The sequence below is a fragment of the Scyliorhinus torazame genome, chromosome 6 (genome assembly GCF_047496885.1).
Source record: "Scyliorhinus torazame isolate Kashiwa2021f chromosome 6, sScyTor2.1, whole genome shotgun sequence".
Classification (NCBI taxonomy): domain Eukaryota; kingdom Metazoa; phylum Chordata; class Chondrichthyes; order Carcharhiniformes; family Scyliorhinidae; genus Scyliorhinus; species Scyliorhinus torazame.
The window spans coordinates 222,653,207-222,678,760 of record NC_092712.1 but is presented as its reverse complement, the minus strand read 5'-3'; the positions used below and the strand labels follow the sequence as shown (position 1 = coordinate 222,678,760).

The window sequence follows — 25,554 nt, the reverse complement described above, 5'->3', positions numbered from 1 at the left end:
AATATTCTTGGTAATATTGTTATAATTGAACTTTAAGCTGCTGTGAATGAGGTGCATCAGTTATAGTAGCAGTTACATGAAGAATAAAGGGTTAATGTTTTCTGCATTCTTTGGATACTGTCTCCCTAAGGGTGCTGAAAAATAAAATTTATATTACTGTATTCATGCCTTTGATAAGCATAAAGGAATTATCACATGGAATTTAGCCAGACAGAATCACAGAATGTTACGGTGCAGAAAGGGGCCAATTGACCTATCGTGCCTGCACCAGCAAGAACGTCAGGAGAAAAGGTGTAAATAATTAAATGCATATTCACACTTTCTTCCAATCTCCCACTGAAGTTATGGCTAGAGAATAAGAGTTGTAAAGTCATTGAAAGGGGAGTTCACAAATTACAGACGCCTCTTCCCCCCCACTTCCAAACTATTATATCAGTGTACCCAGAACTTCAGGCTATATCAGAAGGGCAGCTGACACAAAATTCCCATCATGCCTCTTTCTGTGATTTCAATATACTAAATGTGGCTGTAATTGGTGAAGTTGAGATTGTGAGTGCAGATAGCTCCTCTACAGGTATCATTAAACAATCTGGTAGATCCACATTTTTCTTCAATCATTATTTTTCTGTCGCTAACGGATTCAAAATATCAAAAATGCTGACCAATTTTCATACATGAAATTCAAACCAAAGTATTACATTTTACACAATTTGGTACTTTGCATTGCAAAACAAATATTCCAGACTGCTGTTATGTGTTATTCTAGGTTGCAGAATTAGTGACAGTACATCAGCAGAAATTATTTTCATTGCATCATAACAAACCATGCTTTTATCTAGTGCCAAAGGGCACCTTGACAGAGTCATAATTAGATTGAAAATGGAAACTGACAAACAGGACATTTTAGGAAGAATGCTCAAGAGCTCGGTAAAAGAAGTCGGTTTTAAGAAGGACCTGGAAGAATGAGAGGGAGGTAGATGGTTTGGAGTGAGTGGGGCCCAGATGTTCAATCGCAACAAAATCAATGGTCATGTAAAGTGAATGGGTGATACACAAGAGGCCAGAGAAATGGTGAGTTTGGTGTGGGTGGTTGGAGCAAGTTACAAAGATTGGCAGGTGCAATCCTTTAAACCTGAGGATGAGAAAGTGAACTGGAGACATTGGAGGAACGGGAACAACTAATGGGAGGAGAAGGTTCCATGACCATCCTCATCCTCAGTGATTGCAGAACCCAGCATGAGTGGAAAAGACAACACTGAACAATTTGCAACCATCTTCAGTCAGAAGTGATGATCCATCTTGGTCTCCTCCTGAAATCCCCAACATCACAGATGCCAGTCTTCACCCAGTTTGACTCACTCCATGTGAAATCAAGAAAGGTTTGAGTGCACTGGATTCAACAAAGGCTATGGCTCCAACAGTAATGCTGAAGACTTGTTCTGCAGAGCTAGCAATGCCTCTCTCCAAGCCATTCCAGTATAGCTACAATATTGTAAGGGACCGAATGGTGGCACAGTGGGCAGCACTGTTGTCTCACAGTGCCAGGGATCCGGGTTCAATTCCGGCCTTGGCGTTTGTACATTCTCTCTGTGTCGGCGTGGGTTTCCTCTGGGTGCTCCAGTTTCCTCCCACTGTCTAAAGATGTGCAAGTTAGGTGGGGTCATGTGGTTACGGGGATAGGGTGGGGGAGGGAACCTAGGTGGGGTGGTCTCACAGGGTCGGTGGAGAATCGATGGGCTGAATGGCCTCCTTCTGCACTGTAGGAATTCTATAATTCTATATTGCATCTATATTGCAATAATATGGAAAGTTTCCCAGATATGTCCTGTCAATAAAAAGCAGCTTGTGAGGAGGGCAGCACGGTCGCACAGTGGGTAGCACTGTTGCTTCACCACGCCAGGATCCCAGGTTCAATTCCCGGCTTGGGTCACTGTCTGTGTGGAGTCTGCACGTTCTCCCCGTGTCTTCATGGGTTTCCTCCGAGTGCTCCGGTTTCCTCCCACAAGTCCTGAATACGTGCTGTTAGGTGAATTGGACATTCTGAATACTCCCTCTGTGTACCCAAACAGGCGCTGGAGTGTGGCAACTAGGGGATTTTAACAGTAACTTCATTGCAGTGTTAATGTAAGCCTACTTGTGACAATAATAAAGATTATTATTATTATTAGCTTGAGGGTAAGGGTAAAGGGTAAAAAAACTCAGAGACAATTAAATTAATGATCTCAATCTTTGACGAAGTAGTTCATGAACTCTTCAGATTTAAAGTTAGCTGTGACTCTGGATGTGCAGGAAACATCAGTATGTATAGCTGATAATGGAGAAAATATAGAGGGTAGGGTCAAAGTGGAATGGTTAAGCAGATAGATAGTCAATCACAGGCAAGTGGAGGGTGAAAGCCTAATAATTGCTTTTTTAGAAAACGTAGTTGGAAGTGATTTAAAGAAATCTTTTTCAGGGACGATACAGAAGGAAGTGGTGTTGCGAAGATGTGGGTTTTAACAGATACATGAAATTGGTTAAAGATGGTGTTGTTAGTGATAGGCAATCTCCAAGCTCATTGGAGCAGGAATGCCATGGGAGATGGTAAGTACAAAACATGACTGTGCAACATGATATCAGCGTCAGGAGAGTATAACTGGAGGACAGGTTTAGGGATCAAAGAAGGCCAGTGAATTCCGAGGAAGGAGAGTAAAGTGAGATGAGAAGAAGATTGAAACCACAGAGAATGAAGAGTTACTGTTGAATCATAAAGTGAAGATTAATTCTCTTGATTGATCCAATACAGTCTGTATTCCAAAATTCTCCGAACTGTTGAGTCATAAAGCACAATAAATTAAAAGGTAAATCATTGTTAGCTTTAATGTTATCAAAGGTTCTGAAAAGCCATGGTTAATTATAAAGTTCCATTGTGGAAATAAGAAGAATTTAGACCAAAGAATGTGTGTCTCCTCCCCGAGAAGATGTTCTCCCGATAATCCATGTTTTTTTCAGGAGCTATCTCATCAAGGTGCTTATGTACTTCTGTTTTATTGAATCCATAAGGGAATTTTAGTTTTGAAACCTGAAGTTTAGGATCATCACAAATCAGCATGTCAGTCTTCCCCACTTGTGGCTGCTGGATTGATTCAAACATTTCTTCATTTCCTGAAGCATAAGATATACAATTGGCCCTTGTATCACCAGATGCAAGGTTGACTTCTTTACGACATTTTGCATTTTCTTCATCGTTTTCAACCCTTGACGGAGCTGGTTTGCTCAGAGCCATGTGCTTCTCATTTGATGTAAAACCGAACAACTTACTCTGTGGTAAATCTATATAACTATATATCTCATCTTGCACTGACTTTGGTCTCTTCCAAAGTGACTGAGCATGCTCAAAGTCTGTTATTCTGCAAGCCGGGTCTACGCTAAGAACTGGAGTTGCCCAACAATCCATCATCCTTTCTGCCTGATGTTGGTAAAATGCACAGGGTTTGTCATAATCCTTCATTTGTTGAACCTTGTATCTTAACAGATGCATGTCATAATCAGGGTGGGAAGTGCTTGCTGACATAGCGGTCTGGCAGCGCCTATTTTGCCAACTTTTGAGATTTTCTTTATCTTTACACGTAACTGGTTCAATGCTGGGTTTTGGATCAGTTTCACATATGGGCACCTGTGACTTGGCATGAAATGAATCGTGCGCTGGTTCAATTGGGGAAGTAGGGGGCACAACAGCATATTGATAGTCAATGTCATCGTCTGTGAAAACCTTCTTGCAGCTCACCTTGTCCTTCAAGGGCCGTAAGGGTGGATTAGGTATAAAGGCTGGATGAGACTGTTCTTTCTGTTGAAAAATGTGAAGCAGAGTTAGACAGCAAAACTCAATACCCAATGCCGAGGCACTAAGAAACCAGTTCCTCCCATTCATACCTATCAATTTAACTGGGCTTCTAGTGCACTTTAAATGGACTGAACGTTAGGTTTTTATACATATGGACAGCAAAATTAGCATCCATCCAAAATTAGGTGATGCTTGTTAACTCAATCAAATATTTAACAAAGTGTATGTGAAGAAATCCAATATTGATGAATTTAGTTAATGGTATCAATGAAGAACAAGTAAACCAGAGAAAGTAGAAAAGCACAATTAGATCGCAAGTTTTTTTTATATCGCAAAATTGCTCATCCGAAACTGGAAATCAACAGGAAATTTCAATCGCAAAGTGATCATCAGCAGGAAACCTCAATCCCAATCTGATAATCATCTGAAAATTCCAATCAACATTAAATCTCACCAGTCATTTTTCTGCCCATTTCACCAGTTTTATGTACACCTGGGGTGGAATCTTCCATTCTGAAGTTGAAGCTTGGCGATGGGGTTGTAGTGAGAGTGATTCCTGCTGCGGGGTGGGATAGTTGACCATGTCCAATCTTGTGGAGTTCATCTCATTCCTGATTTATCCATGCATCCAATCGTATGGCGGGGGTAAGCAGGAAGTTGCAGTCCTGGCCATTACCTCTTGAGGCCGAGGGCGCAGGTGTCATGTTTAAGGGGCATCTGGACAACCAGTCACTCACTTCAGGCCAGGGGCTCAGGATTCTGCATCCACAAACATGTCCGATAGAAGCCAGCAATCTGCAGGCCCAGGAATCAGCGATACCTCGTTGAAGACTCTCCAAGCCGTCCAGGAAAGACAGGATTGTATCCTAATGGTGGCAGCAGAAGGTCCTTCTGTCTGACTAGCGGCCTGGGCAGAGGTCACAGCAAAGGTTGCTGTTCATGTGGCCCACAGGAGAATTGCCCAGTAGTGTAGGAAGAGTATGAATAAAATGCTGCACTCCACCAGGGTCAACAGCATAGTCTACTCACTGCAAAATGACACTCTCATATGGCCATCAGGCAGTAAGTGTTCAACTGCATAGGGATGGCACACGCGACAAGCAGTTGGGACATCGGGGCCTATTCTCCTTGGAGAGAAGAAGACGAAGAGGAGATTTGACAAAGATATTCAAAATCATGAGGGGGCTGTACAGAGTAGATGGGGAGAAACTATTCCTGCTTGTAAAAGGATTAAGAACGAGATAGCACAGATTTAAAATGATTTTCAAGAGAAGCAAATGTGATGTGAGAAAAACTTTTTCACATAACGAGTAGTTCGGGTTGAGAATGCACTATCTAGAACTGTGGTGGAGGCAGGTACAATGGAGGCATTCAAGAGGGCATTGGGTGATTATCTGAATAGAAGCAATGTGGAGGGGTATGGGGAAATAGCAGGAGAATGGCACAAAGTTATGATGCTCATTCAGAGAGCTGGTGCAGACACAATGGGCCAAATGGCCTCCTTCTGCACCGTAACAATCCTGTGACCAGCTCTCAATCTCAAAACAGTTGCAGGGCCAATGCCTTCTGAATCACGTACTGGGCAAGCCTCAGTAGCTGCCATGGATATACATGCTTCTGAACTGTCCATACAACCATTGGCATAAATCAATCCTTCTGTCTTTCTGCAGGAGAAGAAAACCCACAACAAACATGAGTGGGCCAAGACCAGGAATGGCTGATATCAGAGTCTCGACCCAGTATGAAGAGATGGCAGCTGACGTGTTGGGTGTTCTGGATCACATACAGGTCACCAACACTTGAAGTAGTGCAACACTATTTTATTAAAAGGTTAACTATTTAAACATACTTGAACTGTGGGTAAATACAATACCAGCTTTAACTAAAGACCTTTGCCTTGTCCTAACCAGTTGATGCACTCAGCACATGGTGAATGTCTGTGTTGCAGGCTGTGAGCTCTGTGCTCCTAGCTAGCTGCTACTCGAATGAGCGGGAACTCTGATGTCCCCTGTCTTTATAGTGCGTGTGCTCTCACTGGTGATTGGCTGTGGTGTTGTGTATGCTGATTGGTCCCACTGTGTGTCCATCAGTGTGTGTCTGCACCATGATATACTGGTGTATATTATGACAGCAGCCAAGCTAGCCTTGCCGGACACTGTGCCTGTGCTGAGGGCAAGATAATACACCCCAAGAAGCCGGTGAGGATGCCTCCAGTCTGCAGTTGCCACCTCCGCACAATGACTACATTTATGAGCCTGCTTAATCAATCACTGAATCTTTCTTTTCTTTATTCCAGGTACCAGCAAGAAACAGGGTAGGATTGCAATCCCAGACCAGCCCCAGCCTCAAACACACCTCTGAGGAGGAAGCCTCATTATGCACCATCACTGCGTTCACTGCACCATCACTGCACCCTCCACCAATGCAGAGACATTCACCTTGGTGGGTGCATGTTCTAGAGTAGGCACAGGTCACAATCATGAGCACATCTGGCTCAGGTGAGCCCATGCAGATGACGGGCCTCTGGACTCGGCCTTGGAAATGCAGAGACAGGCAGGGAAAAACCAGGTTGAGATAGCAGAGGCCATGTGCAGTCTGGACTGAAGACTGGTGAAGGCCGCCCAGATTCTATCTGCTGTTCTGGCTCTGGCATGCGAACGCTTGGCTGCCACCATGTAAAAGGTGGCATCCACCTTGGAGACCCAAATCCAACAGAATACACAACTGTTGCTGCATATGTGTTTGGACGAGCACTGCATTACTCTAGGCATTGATGCAGTGAAGCAGTCATAGAATCATAGAATTCCTGCAGAATTCCTACAGTACAGAAGGAGGTCATTCAGTCCATTGAGTCTACCGACTCTGTGAAAGAGTACCCTACCTAGGCCCACTTTCCCCACCCTATCCTTGTAACTCCACCTAATCTACACATCTTTGGACACTAAGGTGCAATTTAGCATGGTCAATCCATCTAACTTGCACATCTTTGGTCTTGATCGTTAGGTAAGAGCGGGATGGGGTACATCGATCTCCCTCTGGATGTCGCTTCTCCTCAAGGAGTCAGAGAGGTGTCATCAGGCACCCACTGGGAAGAAGAGCACCAGTCAGGCAGCCCAAGCCAGGGCACTCAAAATGTGTCCTGCCACTCCACCATCCCTCTGCCACTGATTCCCATCATGTCCAGCAGGCGAGGTCAAGTAAGGTGCTGAACAGGAGACGCTTTACAAGCCAGAGCCCTCAAGGCCTCAGGATACCAGATGCCATCCGCCAAAATCCTTCCAGTCAACAGGGCATTGCAGTTAGCAGGCTACATGCCAAAAGCTGCGGATTTCAGGCCTGCGATGTAACGTTAGGGGAAGAAAAAATAAGTAGTATTGAGGCACACAGGGGCACAGATGCTCACTCATTGGGTGGGATTTTCTGCTCCCCCCTCCCTGTTGTGTGTTTTCAGGTGGCAGAGGCAGCTCATAAGCCTCTGGTCCCACCCACGTCTGTGGCATTTTGTGTGGCTCGCCCGTCTCACCATTGGGGAGCTCAATGCAGGAAGTCCTCTTCAGCAGGCCCAGAAGATCCCACTGCCGGAAAGGGCTGGAAGATTTGAGCATTGTATATAGTTTGTATTCTTGTATATATATTCTTTCACAGTTTGCCAGTCTCCTGGATTCAATCCTGCTGCTCGTTGCTTCAATGGTTTTGGCATTTAAGGGTTTGGAATGTGAGGTTCCATCAGCGTCCGATGAGGAACTCCCAAAGGTTCAGTTTTCCAACATCATCAATGTAGTGATTATGCAATAATCCCATATTTGCATCATTCCGTGGACGCCACGTTGGAGGGATGGGCGCCGCCATTTTGTGCACCGCTAGCCATGTGTGACCAATGGGAGCCACCATCTTGGATGAACCCCCAGGACCCCAGCTCGGCTGACCACGCACTGCCCGAAGAGAACTCTCAACTGCTGCGATTAGCCTCGGTGACCCTGGATCAGTCCCGGCCTCGAACACTCTCAACTGCTACAACGACCGTATTCATCAACGGCACAAGACATCCTGCCTAATCGACTCTGGGAGCACAGAGAGCTTCATACACCCCAACACGGTAAGGCGCTGTTCTCTCCTCATCCACCCCGTTAATCAAAAAATCTCCCTGGCCTCCGGTTCACACTCAGTGGAGATAAAAGGGTTTTGTGTAGCAAACCTCACAGTCCAGGGAAGGGAGTTCCAAAATGTCCGTCTCTACATCCTTCCCCACCTCTGCACGGCTACACTCCTGGGTTTAGACTTCCAGTGTAGCCTCCAAAGTCTAACCTTCAAATTCGGCGGGCCTATACCCCCCCTTACTGGCTGGGCAACAGGAGACAGAGAGTAGTGGTGGAAGGGAGTGTCTCAAAATGGAGAAAGGTGACTAGTGGTGTTCCACAGGGATCCGTGCTCGGACCACTGTTGTTTGTGATATACATAAATGATCTGGACGAAGGTATAGGTGGTCTGATTAGCAAATTTGCAGATGATACTAAGATTGGTGGAGTTGCAGATAGCGAGGTGGACTGCCAGAAAATACAGTAAAATATAAATAGATTGGAGAGTTGGGCAGAGAAATGGCAGATGGAGTTCCATCCAGGCAAATGTGAGGTGATGCATTTTGGAAGATCTAATTCAAGAGCGGACTATACGGTTAATGGAAGAGTCCTGGGGAAAATTGATGTACAGAGAGATCTGGGAGTTCAGGTCCATTGTACCCTGAAGGTGGCTGCGCAGGTCGATAGAGTGGTCAAGAAGGCATACAGCATGCTTGCCTTCATCGGACGGGGTACTGAATACAAGAGTCGGCAGGTCATGTTACAGTTGTATAGGACTTTGGTTAGGCCACATTTGGAATGCTGCGTGCAGTTCTGGTCGCCACATTACCAGAAGGATGTGGATGCTTTAGAGAGGGTGCAGAGGAGGTTCACCATGATGTTGCCTGGTATGGAAGGTGCTAGCTATGAAGAAAGGTTGAATAGATTAGAATTGTTTTCATTGGAAAGACGGAGGTTGAGGGGGGACCTGATTGAGGTCTACAAAATTATGAAGGGTATGGACAGGGTGGATAGCAACAAGCTTTTTCCAAGAGTGGGGGTGTCAATTACAAGGGGTCATGATTTCAAGGTGAGAGGGGGAAAGCTTAAGGGAGATGTGCGTGGAAAGTTTTTTACGCAGAGGGTGGTGGGTGCCTGGAACGCTTTGCCAGCGGAGGTGGTACAGGCGGGCACGATAGCATCATTTAAGATGCACCTAGACAGATATCTGAACGGGCGGGGAACATAGGGAAGTAGATCCTTGGAAAATAGGTGACAGGTTTAGATAAAGGATCTGGATCGGCGCAGGCTGGGAGGGCCGAAGGGCCTGTTCCTGTGCTGTCATTTTCTTTGTTCTTACTGTCTGCGGCCTCGCAACCCTTAAGGTCGACCCGCCTTCCCTGTTTGCGAACCTCACCCCGGATTGCAAACCCTTCGCCACCAGAAGCAGACGGCACAGTGCCCAGGACCGGGGGCGAAATTCTCCGGTATCGGCGCGATGTCCGCCGACCGGTGCCAAAAACGTCGCAAATCAGTCCGGCATCGCGCCGCCCCAAAGGTGCGGAATCCTCCGCATCTTGGGGGGCAGAGCCCTAACCTTGAGGGGCTAGGCCCGAGCCGGACTGATTTCCGCCCCGCCAGCTGGCGGAAAAAGCCTTTGGTGCCCCGCCAGCTGGCACGGAAATGACATTGCCGGGCGGCGCATGCGCGGGAGCGTTAGCGGCCGCTCACGGCATCCCCGCGCATGCGCTGTGGAGGGAGTCTCTTCCGCCTCTGCCATGGTGGAGACCGTGGCGAAGGCGGAAGGAAAAGAGTGCCCCCACGGCACAGGCCCGCCCGCAGATCGGTGGGCCCCGATCGTGGGTCAGGCCACCGTGGGGGCACCCCCCGGGGCCAGATTGCCCCGCGCCCCCCCCTGGACCCCGGAGCCCGCCCGCGCCGCCTTGCCCCGCCGGTAAGAGAGGTGGTTTAATCCACGCCGGCGGGACAGGCATTCTAGCAGCAGGACTTCGGCCCATTCGGGCCGGAGAATTGCGGGGGGGGGCCCGCCAACCGGCGCGGCGCGATTCCCGCCCCCGCCGAATCTCCGGTGCCGGAGAATTCGGCAACCGGCGGGGGCGGGATTCACGCCAGCCCCCGGCGATTCTCCGACCCGGCGGGGGGTCGGAGAATCTCGCCCCAGATCTTTATTGGGTCAGAGGTCCAAAGGCTACTGAGGGAAGGGGTCATTGAAGCCAGTAACAGCCCTTGGAGAGCTCAAGTAGTGGTGGTAAAGACCGAGGAGAAGCATAGGATGGTCATCGACTACAGTCAGACCATCAACAGGTTTACGCAGCTGGACTTGTACCCTCTCCCCCGCATATCCGACCTGGTAAACAGGATCGCGCATTATAAGGTCTTCTCCACAGTGGATCTCAAGTCTGCCTACCATCAGCTCCCCATCCACACTAGTGACCGCAAATACACTGTCTTCGAGGCAGACGGGCGGCTCTATCACTTCTTAAGGGTTCCCTTTGGTGTCACCAACGGGGCCTCGGTCTTCCAGCGTGAGATGGACCGAATGGTTGACTCGTACAGTTTACGGGCAACATTCCCGTATCTCGATAATGTCAGCACCTGCGGCTACGACCAGCAGAACCACGACACCAACGTCCGAAAATTCCTCCAGACCGCAAAAATCCTTAACCTTACATACAACAAGGATAAATGCGTGTTTAGCACCGACCGCCTAGCCATCCTCGGCTACGTAGTGCGAAATGGAGTTATATGCCCTGACCCTGAACGCATGCGCCCACTTATGGAGTTCCTCCTCCCTCACTGCTCCAAGGCCCTGAAGCGTTGCCTAGGGTTTTTCAGCTACTACGCCCAGTGGGTCTCCAACTATGCGGACAAGGCACGTCCCCTGATCCAATCCACAGCTTTTCCCCTGTCAATAGAGGCACGCCAGGCCTTCAGCCGCATCAAAGCAGACATTGCAAAGGCCACGATGCATGCCATCGACGGGTCTCTCCCCTTCCAGGTCGAGAGCGATGCATCCGACGTAGCTCTGGCGGCCACCCTCAACCAAGCGGGCAGACCGGTGGCCTTCTTCTCCCGTACCCTCCATGCTTCCAAAATCCGCCACTCCTCAGTCGAAAAGGAGGCCCAGGCCATAGTAGAAGCTGTGCGACATTGGAGGCATTACCTGGCCGGCAGGAGATTCACTCTCCTCACGGACCAACGGTCGGTGGCGTTCATGTTCGATAATGCACAGCGGGGCAAGATAAAAAAGAACAAGATATTGCGGTGGAGGATCGAACCCTCCACCTACAATTACGAGATCTTGTATCGTCCCGGGAAGCTAAATGAGCTTCCTGACACCCTGTCCCTGCGGCACATGTGCCACTGCACAAGTGGATCGCCTCCGAGCCCTCCACGAGGACCTCTGCCACCCGGGGGTCACTCGCTTTTTCCACTTTGTCAAGACCCGCAACCTGCCCTACTCCATCGAGGAGGTCAGGACAGCCACCAAGGACTGCCAAATCTGCACGGAGTACACACCGCACTTCTACCGACCAGAGAAAGCGCATCTGATAAAGGATTCCCGTCCCTTTGAACACCTCAGCATGGACTTCAAAGGCCCCCTCCCCTCTACCGACCGCAACACGTACTTCCTGAACGTGATTGATGAGTACTCCCGGCTCCCATTCGCCATCCCCTGCCCCGACATGACCGCAACCACTGTCATCAAGGCCCTCCACAGCATCTTTGCACTGTTCGGGTTCCCCGCTTACATACATAGTGATAGGGGGTCCTCTTTATGAGCGATGAACTGCGTCAATTCCTGCTCAGCAAGGGTATCGTCTCGAGCAGGACGACCAGTTACAACCCCCGGGGTAACAGACAGGTAGAGAGGGAGAACGGAACGGTCTGGAAGACCGTCCTACTGGCCCTACGGTCCAGGAACCTCCCAGTCTCCCGCTGGCAAGAAGTCCTCTCGGATGCCCTCCACTCCATCCGGTCACTGCTTTGTACGACAACCAACCAGACATCTCACGAACGTCTTCTTTTCTTCCGCAGGAAGTCCTCCTCTGGGACCTCGTTCCTGACCTGGCTGGCAGCTCCCGGACCCATCCTGCTCCAAAAACACGTGCAGGCGCACAAGTCGGACCCGTTGGTCGAGAGGGTCCATCTGCTCCATGCTAACCCCCAGTACACCTACGTGGCGTACCCCGACGGCCGACAACATACGGTCTCCCTACAAGACCTGGCGCCCACCGGAATCTCATGCACACCCCAGCCAGCAGTCCCACCCTCCCCTCCACCGGGACACCTTACAGGAGAATTGGTCCTTCCGCCGGCCCCGTCTCGGCCCCCCCACCCACCGACGCTCCCCGCAGCGCCCCCTTCCCAGGTCAACTGTTTTCCCCAGCAGCGCCGTCTACGGGTGCCGAAGCTGCCATGGAGATCGAAGCCACGCTCCCGGAGTCACAGACGCCCGAGCCTCCACCAGAGTCACCACCGAAGCTCCGACGATCACAGAGGACGACCAGGGCCCCCGATCGACTCATTGCTTCATTTTAAATTGTAGACTGTAAACTGAAACTGATTGCTCCATTTTAAATTGTAAACTGTAAATGTAAACCATCAAATGTACATAGCTATCAGAATTGTAAATAGTTACAAAACACTGTACAGAGGTATTACGGTACCTCCATAACTAATTCTACCACGTTGCCATCTTTGTAGTATCAGGCCACCACCCCGCCGGACTCTTTTTTAACAGGGGGTGAATGTGGTATTATAGGTATGACGGTACCTGATAGGCTGGAGCACCACTGGTGGAAACTGTATGCTTTCTATTGGTTAGCATGTATGGTAGCTCCGCCCTGCTAGGTGGGGTATAAGAACCCGTGCCGCCCCAGCAGCCTTCATTCTGTACCTGAGCTGCTGGGAGAAACATCTAGCTTATTAAAGCCTTCAGTTGGACTACAACCTCGCTTTAGTGGTCATTGATCGTGCATCAGAGCAATCTCAAAGGACCAAATCTCAAGTGATGGAGGTTTTGGGCCATAGCTTAACGATCAACCACGATGCCTTGGCAAGCTGGAAATAGTGCTGCTTCTCGCTGTGGATGCATTTTTATGGTTCTGCATGAAAGAACTCTCTGCCATGTTGGCTCCCCTTTGGGAGCAGATCACAGGATGGCATAAGTGTATCCCTTAAATTCAATATTGCTTCCAAGCTGCCAAGCACATGGACTTTGTGAGTTCATGGGTTAAAACACAATTCCACATAAGTTCCCTGAGCTTGCTGGAAAACAGAATGCCATGCGGGTAGTAATGGGTGGGGTTGTTAGTTGGGGTCCAGTGGCATTGTGAGGGTAGTCGGGAGGTGGAGGGGGGAATGATCGCGGTGTTGGCAAGTTCATCTGGGGTGGTAGTAAGTTAGCAACTTGTGAGGGAGTTGGGAGGGTAGTCAGGTGGTCAGGAGGGTAGTTGAGTGGACGGTGGGGGCTAATCAAAGGTGGGGATAGCTGATGGGTTGGCATGGTCCATGGATATGCAGGTTAAGTGGATTGGGCACGGTAAAATTGCCCATTAGTGTCCAAAAGATGTGCGGGTTGTGCGAGGTTCGTAGATGGGTTGGGGGTGGCCAAGGCAGGGTACTCTTTCAGAGGGTGAGTGCAGACCCGACGGGCCAAATGTCCGACTTCCCTACAGAGCAAGTAGAGATTCTATGGTAGTTGGGAGGTGGAGGGATAGTTCGGGACAGGGTGGAGCGTGCAGGTTGAGGGGCTGGGGGAGTAGTCAGGGAGTCCAATTGGGAGGCCAATGGGTCAGTACTAGAATTAGCTAGGAGCTAGAAATGGTTTTAATTCTTCTAACTTTTCCTCGGTGAATGTTCTGTGAAGAGTCGGAACCATCCGAGGTCTCCGATTGGTGGGAGGATCAGATGTTTCCTAGTGCACTGCAGGGTTTGAACTTCCTGGGCAATTCCCATTCAGTCCTTGTGTAGGTGAGAGTTTGGCTCAAGATAGAATCGGAGCTTGATGGGAAATGGAATGTCAAATAGAGCTTGATGGGAAATGGAATGTCAAAGTTTTGTGTAAAATGTGTACGTGACTTTCGAGATGAAATGCTTCTGCTTTTGCACTAGACAGTCTGCAATAACAGGACGCAGCTGAGGGAATGGGTTCCTCATATTAAAGATAATAATTTAGCTGAGAACAACAGAATGTGTCCCTAACTTGGGCCTCTAAGGGGGTCGTCCTCAGAAAAGGGACCGTGTCATACTGTATATAAGCTACTGTCAAATGTACTAATATTGGCTTGCTGCTGTGCTCCCCCGAAGTACAGTGGTGCAGCCCCTTCCGTGAATAAACGTACGTTGAAGTGACTTGGTGTTCAATTGATCATTTCATCCGGACTGAGAATAGCGAATTCTCATAGGGACTTCCAGGGGAACCTCAGGGGAACAACAGTTTGGGATACCTGCTTGGTACGACTGCCCAGTAATCAGACATTCTAGGCTTAACATTCTACCACTCTGCCTGGGCAAGCTGGAAATAGTGCTGATGGACAAAATGCTTGTTTTTCACTGTTTTAAAATTGAACTTGCTGTGATTAGGCAGTCCTCTGAGGACAGGATGGGTGAGGGGAAGTCCGATAAAAGGCGAGGAAGATGGGGAATGGCATGCTTGTCTTCCAACCACCAGGCCATTTTAGCAGTGGCAAGAAAAGTGGAGGCCAGCCCCCTCACCCATGGATTATAGAGGAAGCACACCAGAGACCATGGATTATAGAGGAAGCACACCAGAGACCAGGGATTATAGAGGAAGCACACCAGAGACCATGGATTATAGAGGAAGCACACCAGAGACCAGGGATTATAGAGGAAGCACACCAGAGACCAGGGATTATAGAGGAAGCACACCAGCGACCAGGGATTATAGAGGAAGCACACCAGAGACCAGGGATTATAGAGGAAGCACACAGAGACCAGGGGTTATAGAGGAAGCACACCAGAGACCAGGATTATAGAGGAAGCACACCAGAGACCAGGATTATAGAGGAAGCACACCAGAGACCAGGATTATAGAGGAAGCACACCAGAGACCAGGGATTATAGAGGAAGCACACCAGAGACCAGGGATTATAGAGGAAGCACACCAGAGACCAGGGATTTTAGAGGAACCACACCAGAGACCAGGGATTATAGAGGAAGCACACAGAGACCAGGGGTTATAGAGGAAGCACACCAGAGACCAGGATTATAGAGGAAGCACACCAGAGACCAGGATTATAGAGGAAGCACACCAGAGACCAGGATTATAGAGGAAGCAGACTAGAGACCAGGGATTATAGAGGAAGCACACCAGAGACCAGGATTACAGAGGAAGCACACCAGAGACCAGGGATTATAGAGGAAGCACACCAGAGACCAGGATTACAGAGGAAGCACATCAGAGGCCAGGAAATATAGGGGAAGCACACCAGAGACCAGGGATTATAGAGGAAGCACACCAGAGACCAGGGAGTATAGAGGAAGCACACCATAGACCAAGATTATAGAGGAAGCACACCAGAGGCCAGGATTATAGAGGAAGCACACTAGAGACTAGGGAAGATAGAGGAAGCACACCAGAGACCAGGGATTATAGGGGAAGCACACCAGAGACCAGGGATTATAGAGGAAGCACATCAGAGACCGGGATTATAGGGGAAGCACACCAGAGACCAAGGATTATAGGGGAAGCACACCAGAGATCAGGGATTAAAGAGGAAGCACAACAGAAACCAGGAATTATAGAGAAAGCACACCCGAGGCCAGGGAGTATGTGGGAAGCACACCAGAGACCTTTTGTGAGCCTCAAATGTATTTGAGCATTCTGATGCCAGATATTGATGAAGCACTTAATTACTATGAGGAAAGTGACAAAGAAGTTTAAATTATTTTCTTTTTCCCCAACCTGGAAAATCTGTAATTATTTTCTGTAATAATTTTAATGCTGTGCCCATTTTGAATCTCTTGTCATGAGTACAAACTAACTTCATTCAGCGCAACAACTTCTTCAGTGAATCATCAGTTTGTTCTCTTGTATTCTGCCGTTCATAACAAACTACAAACCTTGGTGTGGGTTTTAAAACAAAATGACTTACAGATTTTGAAAGTTTGAGTCTGCTTCCACCACATTTCAGGCAGTGCAAATTAACGCGCTGCATAAAACATTCTCATGTTACCCCGGGGTTTTCTGTGTCCTCTGACTACTGACCCTCCCGTTAATAACAACAGTCTCTCCACTTTCACTGTACTTACCTCTTCATAATTTTGTAGATCTCTATCAAATCACATCTCATTCTCTTCTATAAGGAGAACAACCATAGCCTCTCTGGTCCACCAACATAACTGAAGCCTTTCATTCCAGTAAATCTCCACTCTACAACCTGCAAAGTCTTGATTTTCATCCAAAAGTGTGGTGGCAATGATTGGGCAAAATATTCTATATGGGACTGAATTTTATACTTCCTCTGATGGGACTCAGACAGGGTGGGGGGAGCAGGAAATTGCATGAATGGGATTCCCTTCCGAACCTGGACGCGATTTTACTGTGAAACAGGCAGGGCCTCAGATGAGAAGCATGCCCTTGCTCCAATTAAAGCCCTTACATGGCCACTTTATGGCCACTTATGGCCTTTTCGGCCTAGCCTCAATTTGCAGGCTGGTGGCCGCCAGATAGCTGAAGGTGAGAAGTAGAAAAAAATCACTGGTCTCAATCTCAGTTGGAAGGGGGCAGGGCCTCCATTAGAAGCCCCCTATTGATTGGGGTGCCCTCCTCTCACAGATTGGACACCCCTGGTCCTCCCCTCCCTTATCCTGTCCCCTGATTACCCACTCGCACCCTGCCACCCCCCACAACACCCCAGGGCATCCCCTACCCTCCCTCCCCTGTCACTTACCTCACACTGGCTCCCTTCACTTAGCCTCAGGCATGGCACTGCAGTGCCCCTTCTAGCCACCGCAGTGCTGTGTCTGGATAGGCTGGAGAGTTGTTGGCCAATCTGATGGGCTGAGAGCTCTCCAAGGCGGGACTTCCTCCCAAGTGCAAACGGAGGTCCCCACCTGTTGCCAATCAACTCTCATTTAGTGTTAGATGGCAACAGGCCCGTTGACTTTACAGATGGCAGGAGACGACACTCCGCCATCTAAAAATTCAGCCCAGGGTTTATATTTGTCTGCTAGGAGATTGATTGTCCTTGTGAAGTACCTGTAGTTTAAGCACATTTCACTGACCAGTTCAAAAACAGAGATAAAACACCAAGAAATATTGAATCTTGTTTGAAGATCTGCAGAATTGGAGATTGATATGGTGACTTAACACTTCATTAGGAATGTGAAGAGATGAAGTTGAGATGACAGAGGGAGCTCAGAAACCTCCAAACAACCCATCTATCCAATCCTTCAAGGACCACCTGCTCCACATGTGGCAGAGTCTACAGTTTGCTTATCAAGCTATCAGCCACTTCAGAATATATCAAATTGGAGTGGAAGCAAGTCATCCTCGATCCCAAGAGACTGGAGACTGCCTCAGAAGGAAGGTGACTTATAGGGGCATCAACTATCCCGCTTGGTAATAAAAAGTTAAAGGAATTAGGTTGACCATACTGGGCTTCTTAAAGAGAGGATTCCTTAGTGGATGGAGAACAAATAGGCAGCATGATCTCACCATCACCAAGTATATTCACCGATTCTGCTTCTGGAAATTAATGACAAAGGGGGGGGGTGGGGGCAATTCTCTGGGGCTTTAGCCCTAGCCAGGATTCCCACTGGCCCGTTGAATCGGACGTGAGGTGCAAAACGGGATTCTCGCTGGGCATGAAACCCGTTGTGGATCTCCCGGCCCACTCCCCCAACGAGATCAGAAATGGCAACAACCTGATCAGAGCTCATTAGCGAGATAGAAGTAGAATGCTGCGCCTCCTCCCCCCCTCAACACACTGACAGCTGGAAGTCGGGGATAGTGGGGTGGCACCAGCGTAGCATCGATGTGGGTGGACTAGGACAGATGTGCGCACCTAAGAATTTGAAGCTGTCAACCATCTCCACCTCGGCACCACCGATGCAGCCAGGTGTGTACGGCATTTCGCTTCCTGAAGTCAATGACCAGCTCTTTTGTTTTACCCATGTTGAGGGAGAGATTGTTGTCGTTACACCAGGCCACTAGGTTCTCTATGTCTCTCTTGTACTCTGACTCATTGACAATTTACGTTTGACAGGTCTTTCGGGTGGGTCCCGGTGGATCCTCACCTGAGCAGTATGTGCCGACCTCCGCTTGCTGACTGCTCTGTCTTCGGCCAACCCTGTAACCTCTGGGGTCCTTTACTCAAATGTCGTTAGGATTCTTATGTCCGGCACCCCACTGCCAGTCTGGGCCCTGTCCCGATGATTGTGGGACAGCTTCTCATGTGGAGACAGAAAGGTCTTTGTTAGTCACACATTGGTATCACATTGTTTGTTGGGGGGGGGGGGGTGGTGGGGAATGGTGGTGTGAAGGAAGGTTTGAGGGGGTGGTGAAGGGAGGGGGGGGAAGGGGATGAAGGGAGGGGGTGAACGGTGGATTGAGGAGCAAATGGAGGTTTGGGGGGCGGCTGGTTGTGTGGGGGCTGGTGTAGGTCAGTAATCTCCTTGCGGCACTGGAGGTCAGTCCTCCTGGTCACGCTTCCTGAGCTGAATGCAGCTGCCACGTCATACAAGGCAGCTCTTTTGCCCTGTGGCTCACCTTCCGGGATCCTCAGGGGAACAGGAGATCCCTCCTGGCCTCGAACACATCTAGGAGCCTCCCCAGATCTTCATCTCCGAAACTTGAGGCCTGTTGACTTGGTGCCATAGTTGTGAGCTGAGTGGGGTTGCCTGTGCAAGTGCTGCTTAAGTGCTTCTCGATCGTGTTTGCGGGAGAGCTGGCGAGCGTGGTCCCGGCGATTTTGCTGGCGAGCCTTCATTTGTGTGTGAAGCCCATGGGGCCTCGTTAATTGGACCAATTAACGTTGTATATCATTGCCGGCCTCGCTGGGCCGAGCACCGGGAAGCTCGCGGCAGTTACCGCTCGCTACCACATTTCGAAATCTTTCCGAAGAATCGCACCCTAAGTGTGGGTGGATTGCGATCTGGATTGTGCTGATCCCCAGCGGGAAACTGTTGCCATCTGGGATGGCCACTTCCAGAATACAAAATGGATGCTCGCAATGAATGGAGGGAACTATGGACAATGTTAGAAAGCAAACAGGCACAGAGCCTGTATGCATATTGGGACAGCAGCTCCCAGACGGATCTGAAACTGTAGGTCAATTAACATATTGATGGCCCATCTCCGGGAACAAAGGAAAGACACTCAAGCAACCGACACTGCTCCAGATATCCCGGCACCAGTTCCCTAAACTGAAAGCGCAAATAAAGCCAGGCCTACAGCCACCAAAGACACGCCCAGCCATCAGGGCACCTATCCCTTTATTGGTCAAGATCAATACCAGTGATCAAGGTGCGGCCCAATTAATTGGGGCCAAGTTTAAGGCCCGCCCAAAAGCGCGCGAAGCCCTTCCGGGTATAAGAAGAAATCCCCGAGAGAGAATCGCTCTCTTGGAATCGGCTCTCAAAGCGGAGAGATCCTTCCACCAGCTGCACCAGAAGCAAGTAAGTCCAAGGTCAACGCTCGCTACCAGACGGACGACCTTAGCTGTTCTCCTGCACCCCTTCGAACCCAACAGCCTCAGATCCAAACAACGGCCATTGTTCCTCTGACTGAGTGGGCACCTGAAGCTAAGTATAGGCGTTAGCGCGAGAGATAGTTTAGTTTGTAGTATTTTGTGCATGAGTAGATATTACGGTGTGTGTAAATAAATAGTATTGAGTTTGAACTAACTAACTGGGGTGCTGACTCTTTGATCAGTATTCGGGTTTGAACCTTGTGGCGGTATCGAGAGATACCTGGCGGCTCTAAAGCAAACATAATTAGGATTAAGGAAGGCGACCATATTAACCGCAATATTAAGAAACAGAGCAACATTACTGGCGACATCTGACGGGACTCGACCTAGAAGTGGCCTAGTCACTCCGAGAGAACCCAAAATTTGAATTAGAATGCAATTGGAAACAGAAACCCCCCCACAAGTGTAAGAACAATACTGACTGGGGCAGCAGGGTAGCCTTGTGGATAGCACAATTGCTTCACAGCTCCAGGGTCCCAGGTTCGATTCCGGCTTGGGTCACTGTCTGTTCGGAGTCTGCACATCCTCCCCGTGTGTGCGTGGGTTTCCTCCGGGTGCTCCGGTTTCCTCCCACAGTCCAAAGATGTGCAGGTTAGGTGGATTGGCCATGATAAATTGCCCTTAGTGTCCAAAATTGCCCTTAGTGTTGGGTGGGGTTACTGGGTTATGGGGCTAGGGTGGTGGTGTTGACCTTGGGTAGGGTGCTCTTTCCAAGAGCCGGTGCAGACTCGATGGGCCGAATGGCCTCCTTCTGTACTGTAAATTCTATGAAATCTATGACCAAACCACTAAGATTCGGAAGTGTGTTACTTGAATGCGTACTAACAGGGATATAAGGCAAACCTGAGAGATTTTGTTGCGCAAAACTGTCGGGAGTTTTGTAGGCTGGAAATTAGCGTAAGCCGTACCCGTGTTTACATCACTACTTTATCACCCCCTGTTCCAAATTCGGTAGGGACCCCAGAGATAGCGATAAAAATGGCAATGAAGGCACTGGAACTCCTTATGAACCCCCAAGAATACGAGGTCGCAGCGACCAGTAGAGTAGGACAGTGTCCCATATGGAAAGAGGAAATCAGAAAATATCTCCAAGGGAAAGGATGGCCCCTTTGGAGCAAATTCTGTGCGAATGACGAAACAGGTCCCAGAAGTATAGTGCATACTTGGTGGGAGAACCTGACAGAGATCCATAGGAAGAGCTTAGGGAAAGCTCGCAAACCGATGGCAATCGTGTCCTGCTTGGCACAATTGCGAGGCACAGAGGAGGTCGTTAGGACGCTCCATAGAGAGATTGAGGAGAGAGACAAGAGTAGTGAAGGAGATGTGAGTGGATATGAGAGAGAACAGGAAACTGAGAGAGCAGTTAGCGGTGAGAGATAAGGAGATGGCTGATGCCAAGCGGGCACACCAATCTTGTCTCGCCCATTTGAGCAGTTTTCAGTCGCAATACGACAAAGCCTACCAAGACACGCAACGCGCGGACTCCCACCAGTTCTTTGCAAGAGTAAAACAACAGGCGACCATGTACGGCCTGGATGAAAAGGAGCAAGTGAAGCTCACATTTTAAGCCTCGACCCTTCAGTCGTGGCAGCCCTACCCGACCCACAAAATGTAGGAGGAGGCACACTCCAAGAAATGCACACAGCGATCCTAGACGCGGTCGGCTATAACAAAGGAGACCCCGTAGAAGGCCTAAACAAGTGCAGGCAAAAGAAGACAGAGCACCCCACAGCGTTTGCTGGACGCTTGTGGATACATTTTACTGTGGTGTTTGGAGAGTTAGCCCGTGCCTATTTGTCCCCAGATAATTTGGCCAAATGGACCCGCATCCTAGTCTCTCATGCGACAGAAGCAGGACAGAGAGCTTGCGCAAATTACGACCCCTCAGACGAGGCCCACAATGAGAAATGGGTTTTAAAGAGATTGTCCAGCGCTTGGGAACAATCCATCCAAGGTAAAACAGTTTATGGTAAAGCAGAGGAAGAGCAGGCAGATGCGAACATGCATCCAATTATGACGCAACAGAACCCCGCATGGGTAAATGAGGGAAGGAACAGCCCACAGCAGACCAAATCCCAAGAGTGTTATAATTGTGGACAATTAGGACACTATGCACGAGAGTGCAATGCGCCCCAGAAGCAGCAGAGAAACTAGCAGTTAGGGATGTCCTGCAGCAACACAAAGCGGCATTTGCACAGCACAAACATGACTGTGGCAAGATCGCTGGCTTGGTGAACATAACAGGTCCCGTCCCCAGACCCCAAAAGCAGTACGGTTTTCCCCAAGAAGCAGAGGGAGAAATCTCAAAAGTTATACAGAGTCTGCTTGATCAAGGTGTACTTCGATCAGTAGCCTCCACGAATAATGCACCAATTTGGCCCGTCAGGAAACCCGATGGATCATGGCGACTGACCCTTGATTACCGGGAACTGAACAAAGTAACCCCCGTAGCAGCCCCCACCATAGCCACGAGTCCCGAGACCATGCTCAAACAGAGACTACAGTCAAAATATTTTTGGGTTTTGGACATTAGCAACGGCTTTTGGTCCATTCCATTGGATAAAGCATGCCAATATAAATTTGCATTCACATTCCAGGGACAGCAATATACGTGGATGTGCCTTCCACAAGGCTTCCACAATTCCCCCTCCATTTTCCACCGACAGCTGGCAAATGGATTGGCTAAATTTTCCCGACCCGATTGTCTGGTCCAATATGTAGATGATCTGCTTTTACAGACGGACACAAAGGGAGAGCACATTTCGCTTCTCGCCGAACTATCTTGACTTCTACAACAAATTGGCTGTAAAGTGAACTCCAAGAAGGCCCAGATTTTATAGGAAAAGATGATTTACTTAGGAACAGTAATCACGCATGGCAAACGTGAGATCGAGCAGAAACAAATCGACTCGACAGTCAAATTATCCCTGCCCCACAACGTCACAGCCCTCCGGTCATTTATAGGACTGGTTGGCTACTGTAGAAACCACATCGAGGGTTTTGCCACAAAGGCAGCGCCCCTATCCGAACTTCTCAAGAAGCAAGCACCTTGGGAATGGTTTCCACAGCAAACGGGTGCCGTGGATGCTTTAAAAAGAGCCCTCAGCACAGCCCCTGTATTACAGGTCCCAGATCCACTTTCCCCGTACGCAATTGAGGTTGCAACCACTGACCGAACCCTTTCGGCTGTGCTCCTCCAAGAACGACATGATCGATTAGGCCCCATGGCATACGCCTCACGTGTATTAGATTCAGTCGAGCAAGGATTTTCTGCCTGCGAAAGGCACCTGCTCGCAGTTTTTTGGGCAGTACAATACTTCGCCTACATTACAGGATTAAACCCCAGCACCATTCTAACTGAACACACCTCAACACAACTCCTACTTGATGGTAGACTTAAGGATGGCACAGTCAGTCAGATCCACGCAGCCCGTGGGACCCTTCTCTTACAGGGACGGGACACAACAGTAAAGAGGACCAAGACCCACACTTTCCTCACTGATAATTTACATTGTGTAGGCACCCCACGCGAGTGTGAAATAATATCCGCTAAACACAATACAGTACCCTTTGTACCAAAGTCAGCTCCCCCGAAACCAGGTACTACACCCCTCTGACCCCAGTCCACAGACACATGCGCACCCCTCAGGATCTATGTGGATGGCTCCTCCACAGTTTTCAACGGAAAATGGATTACGGTATTTATGTAGAGGACGCGCAGGGACGTGCCCTAGAAGAGATTTCTTTAAAATTGCCAGGACATTTAGGCTCACAGGCAGCAGAACTAGCAGCTGTAGCTTACATTGTAGAGCACCCCGACTCGTTCCCGACCCCAGCTGACATATATTCTGACAGTTTATATGTCTGCAACAGTTTGACCAAATTCCTACCCCTGTGGGAATCTAGAGGATTTGTTTCCGCAGACAGAAAGCCCCTACCCTCAGCCCCATTACTCCGGCATATCCTAAAGGCAGCCAAGGACCGGAAATATGGAATTATTAAAGTTCGTAGCCACCATCTTTCTTCCCCCCTGGTAACGTTAAGGCAGATGCTCTAGCAAAGGCATGTTCCAGTCATTTTTGGAACCCCCCCGAGAGTTCCCCAGTATACGAAGTTCAGGTCTCACATACCAACATTCAGGATTTAGCAAAGGCCCAAAAAGAAGACACACAGCTCAGGGAAGTTTTAAAAGGCAACTTCCCAGCCCCCTACGATAAGTACAAAAACGCGTTGACAACACATGACGGTGTTGTTTTAAAAGACGGAATTTATGTAGTCCCCAGCCAGGACAGGAATCAGATTATTTGTCAATTCCATGACAACCATGGACATCAAGGCATAGAAGCTACCCTCGTCCACCTCAGACCTCTCTGCTGGTGGCCCGATTTAAAAGCCAATGTCATGCACTACATTGAGAACTGCTTAATCTGTGCCCAGAACAATCCGGACAGATATGCAAAGAAAGGTCAGCTAAGTCACACCCGTCCCGTTAATGGCCCCTGGACGAATTTGCAAATGGATTATATAGGACCCCTACCCCCCTGCAGGAATAGTTTCAAGTATGTGTTGGTGGTCATCGACACCTTCACAAAATGGGTGGAAGTTTTTCCATCCAGAACAAACACTGCAAAAACGACAGCTAAAATCCTCACTCAGCACATCTTTACAAGATGGGGACTTGCACGCAGTATAGAGTCCGATCAAGGCTCCCATTTTACAGGACGAGTGATGAAAACGTCATTACAATTTTCAGAATAAAACAAAAATTCCATATTGCATACCACCCGCAATCAAGCGGCATAGTAGAAGGAATGAACAGAACTTTAAAAGCGACCCTCAGAAAAATGGTGCAACAACACAACAGCACCTGGGACACAGTTCTCCCGTTTGCACGAATGTTCATACTAAACACGGTATTCACGTCGACAGGATACACCACCCCACACCCTCATGACCGGACGCCCCATGAGCACCCCCACCCACAAATGTATACCTACCCTCCCCGAACCTGTCCAGCCCATCCTCAGACACGACTATGACTCCACCCCCAGAGGAATGACTCCGCCTCTCCCTTCCTCCAACCAGCAGCGACAGCGATAGCGACAGCCCCAGCACACCACGCTACAATTACACCCCTGCACCAGGCCCCACTCCCAGCGACTCCCAAGATGATTCCAGCGACCCCTTTGAAATAATGTATATTAAAGCCCCTGATCCAGACCCACCGCCCGACGATTATGGATTACACCCTAGCAGCTCCAACCTCGATACAAAACACTGGCACCGAGACAATCCGTTCAGGCTCATCCGGAATGATGAGATGGACCCCAAGCAGCTTTTACGCACCTACTCCAGTCAGGAGTATGGCAACCGGGAGAAGATGATGACTTAGAGTCTGACTCCCACCAAACAAATTCCTTTGCGACTCTGTTCGCTTTAGAGCAATGAGGTGTCCAGATGATGGTAAAAAGGAACCGATGGAGAGTTACGGTGTCCTTTCTGATGGAACCTGCACCATGTTTTTAATGTATATTTGTTTGTTACTGTGAATGTTAAATGTTGTTTGTTAACTCAAGGTTTTCATGGCCCCACGCCACCACTCTTTTAACGCCCACTGGCAGTTAATGGAACTAGTTTGTCCACAGACAAGCGATCATAGCTACTCTTCTGCTTTGAAGGTAGAAGTTAGCCACAAATGCAACCCCCAAGGCGATCACAAATTCTTACCATTCTTGCCGGTTACTCAGGCAGTGGAGAAACGGCACTGGTCCCCGCCCTGCCTGAGGACCCCCATCTGGTCAGCCACACTCAGGTAGAGCACATACAGCACTGGTCACCGTCCTACCCAGGGATTCCACCCATTCTTACCTGCCGCGGCCCATACGCACCCCATTTGGCACTTTGAGTTCAAAACTTTTTTGTTTGTTTTATGGTG

At 49.0% G+C, this 25,554-nt stretch overlaps 1 protein-coding gene across 1 annotated transcript in view; it reads right to left on the bottom strand.

Moving 5' to 3' along the window:
- Nucleotides 1–2,871: 2,871 nt before the first annotated feature.
- LOC140425776 (sperm-associated microtubule inner protein 4) overlaps nt 2,872–25,554 on the bottom strand; it is a 108,337-nt gene continuing 85,654 nt past the window's right edge. The window contains exon 9 of the mRNA XM_072510204.1: nt 2,872–3,826. Within this exon, the coding sequence (XP_072366305.1) occupies nt 2,894–3,826 (933 nt within the window). The 3' untranslated portion in view covers nt 2,872–2,893. The remainder of the gene's footprint in view (nt 3,827–25,554) is intronic.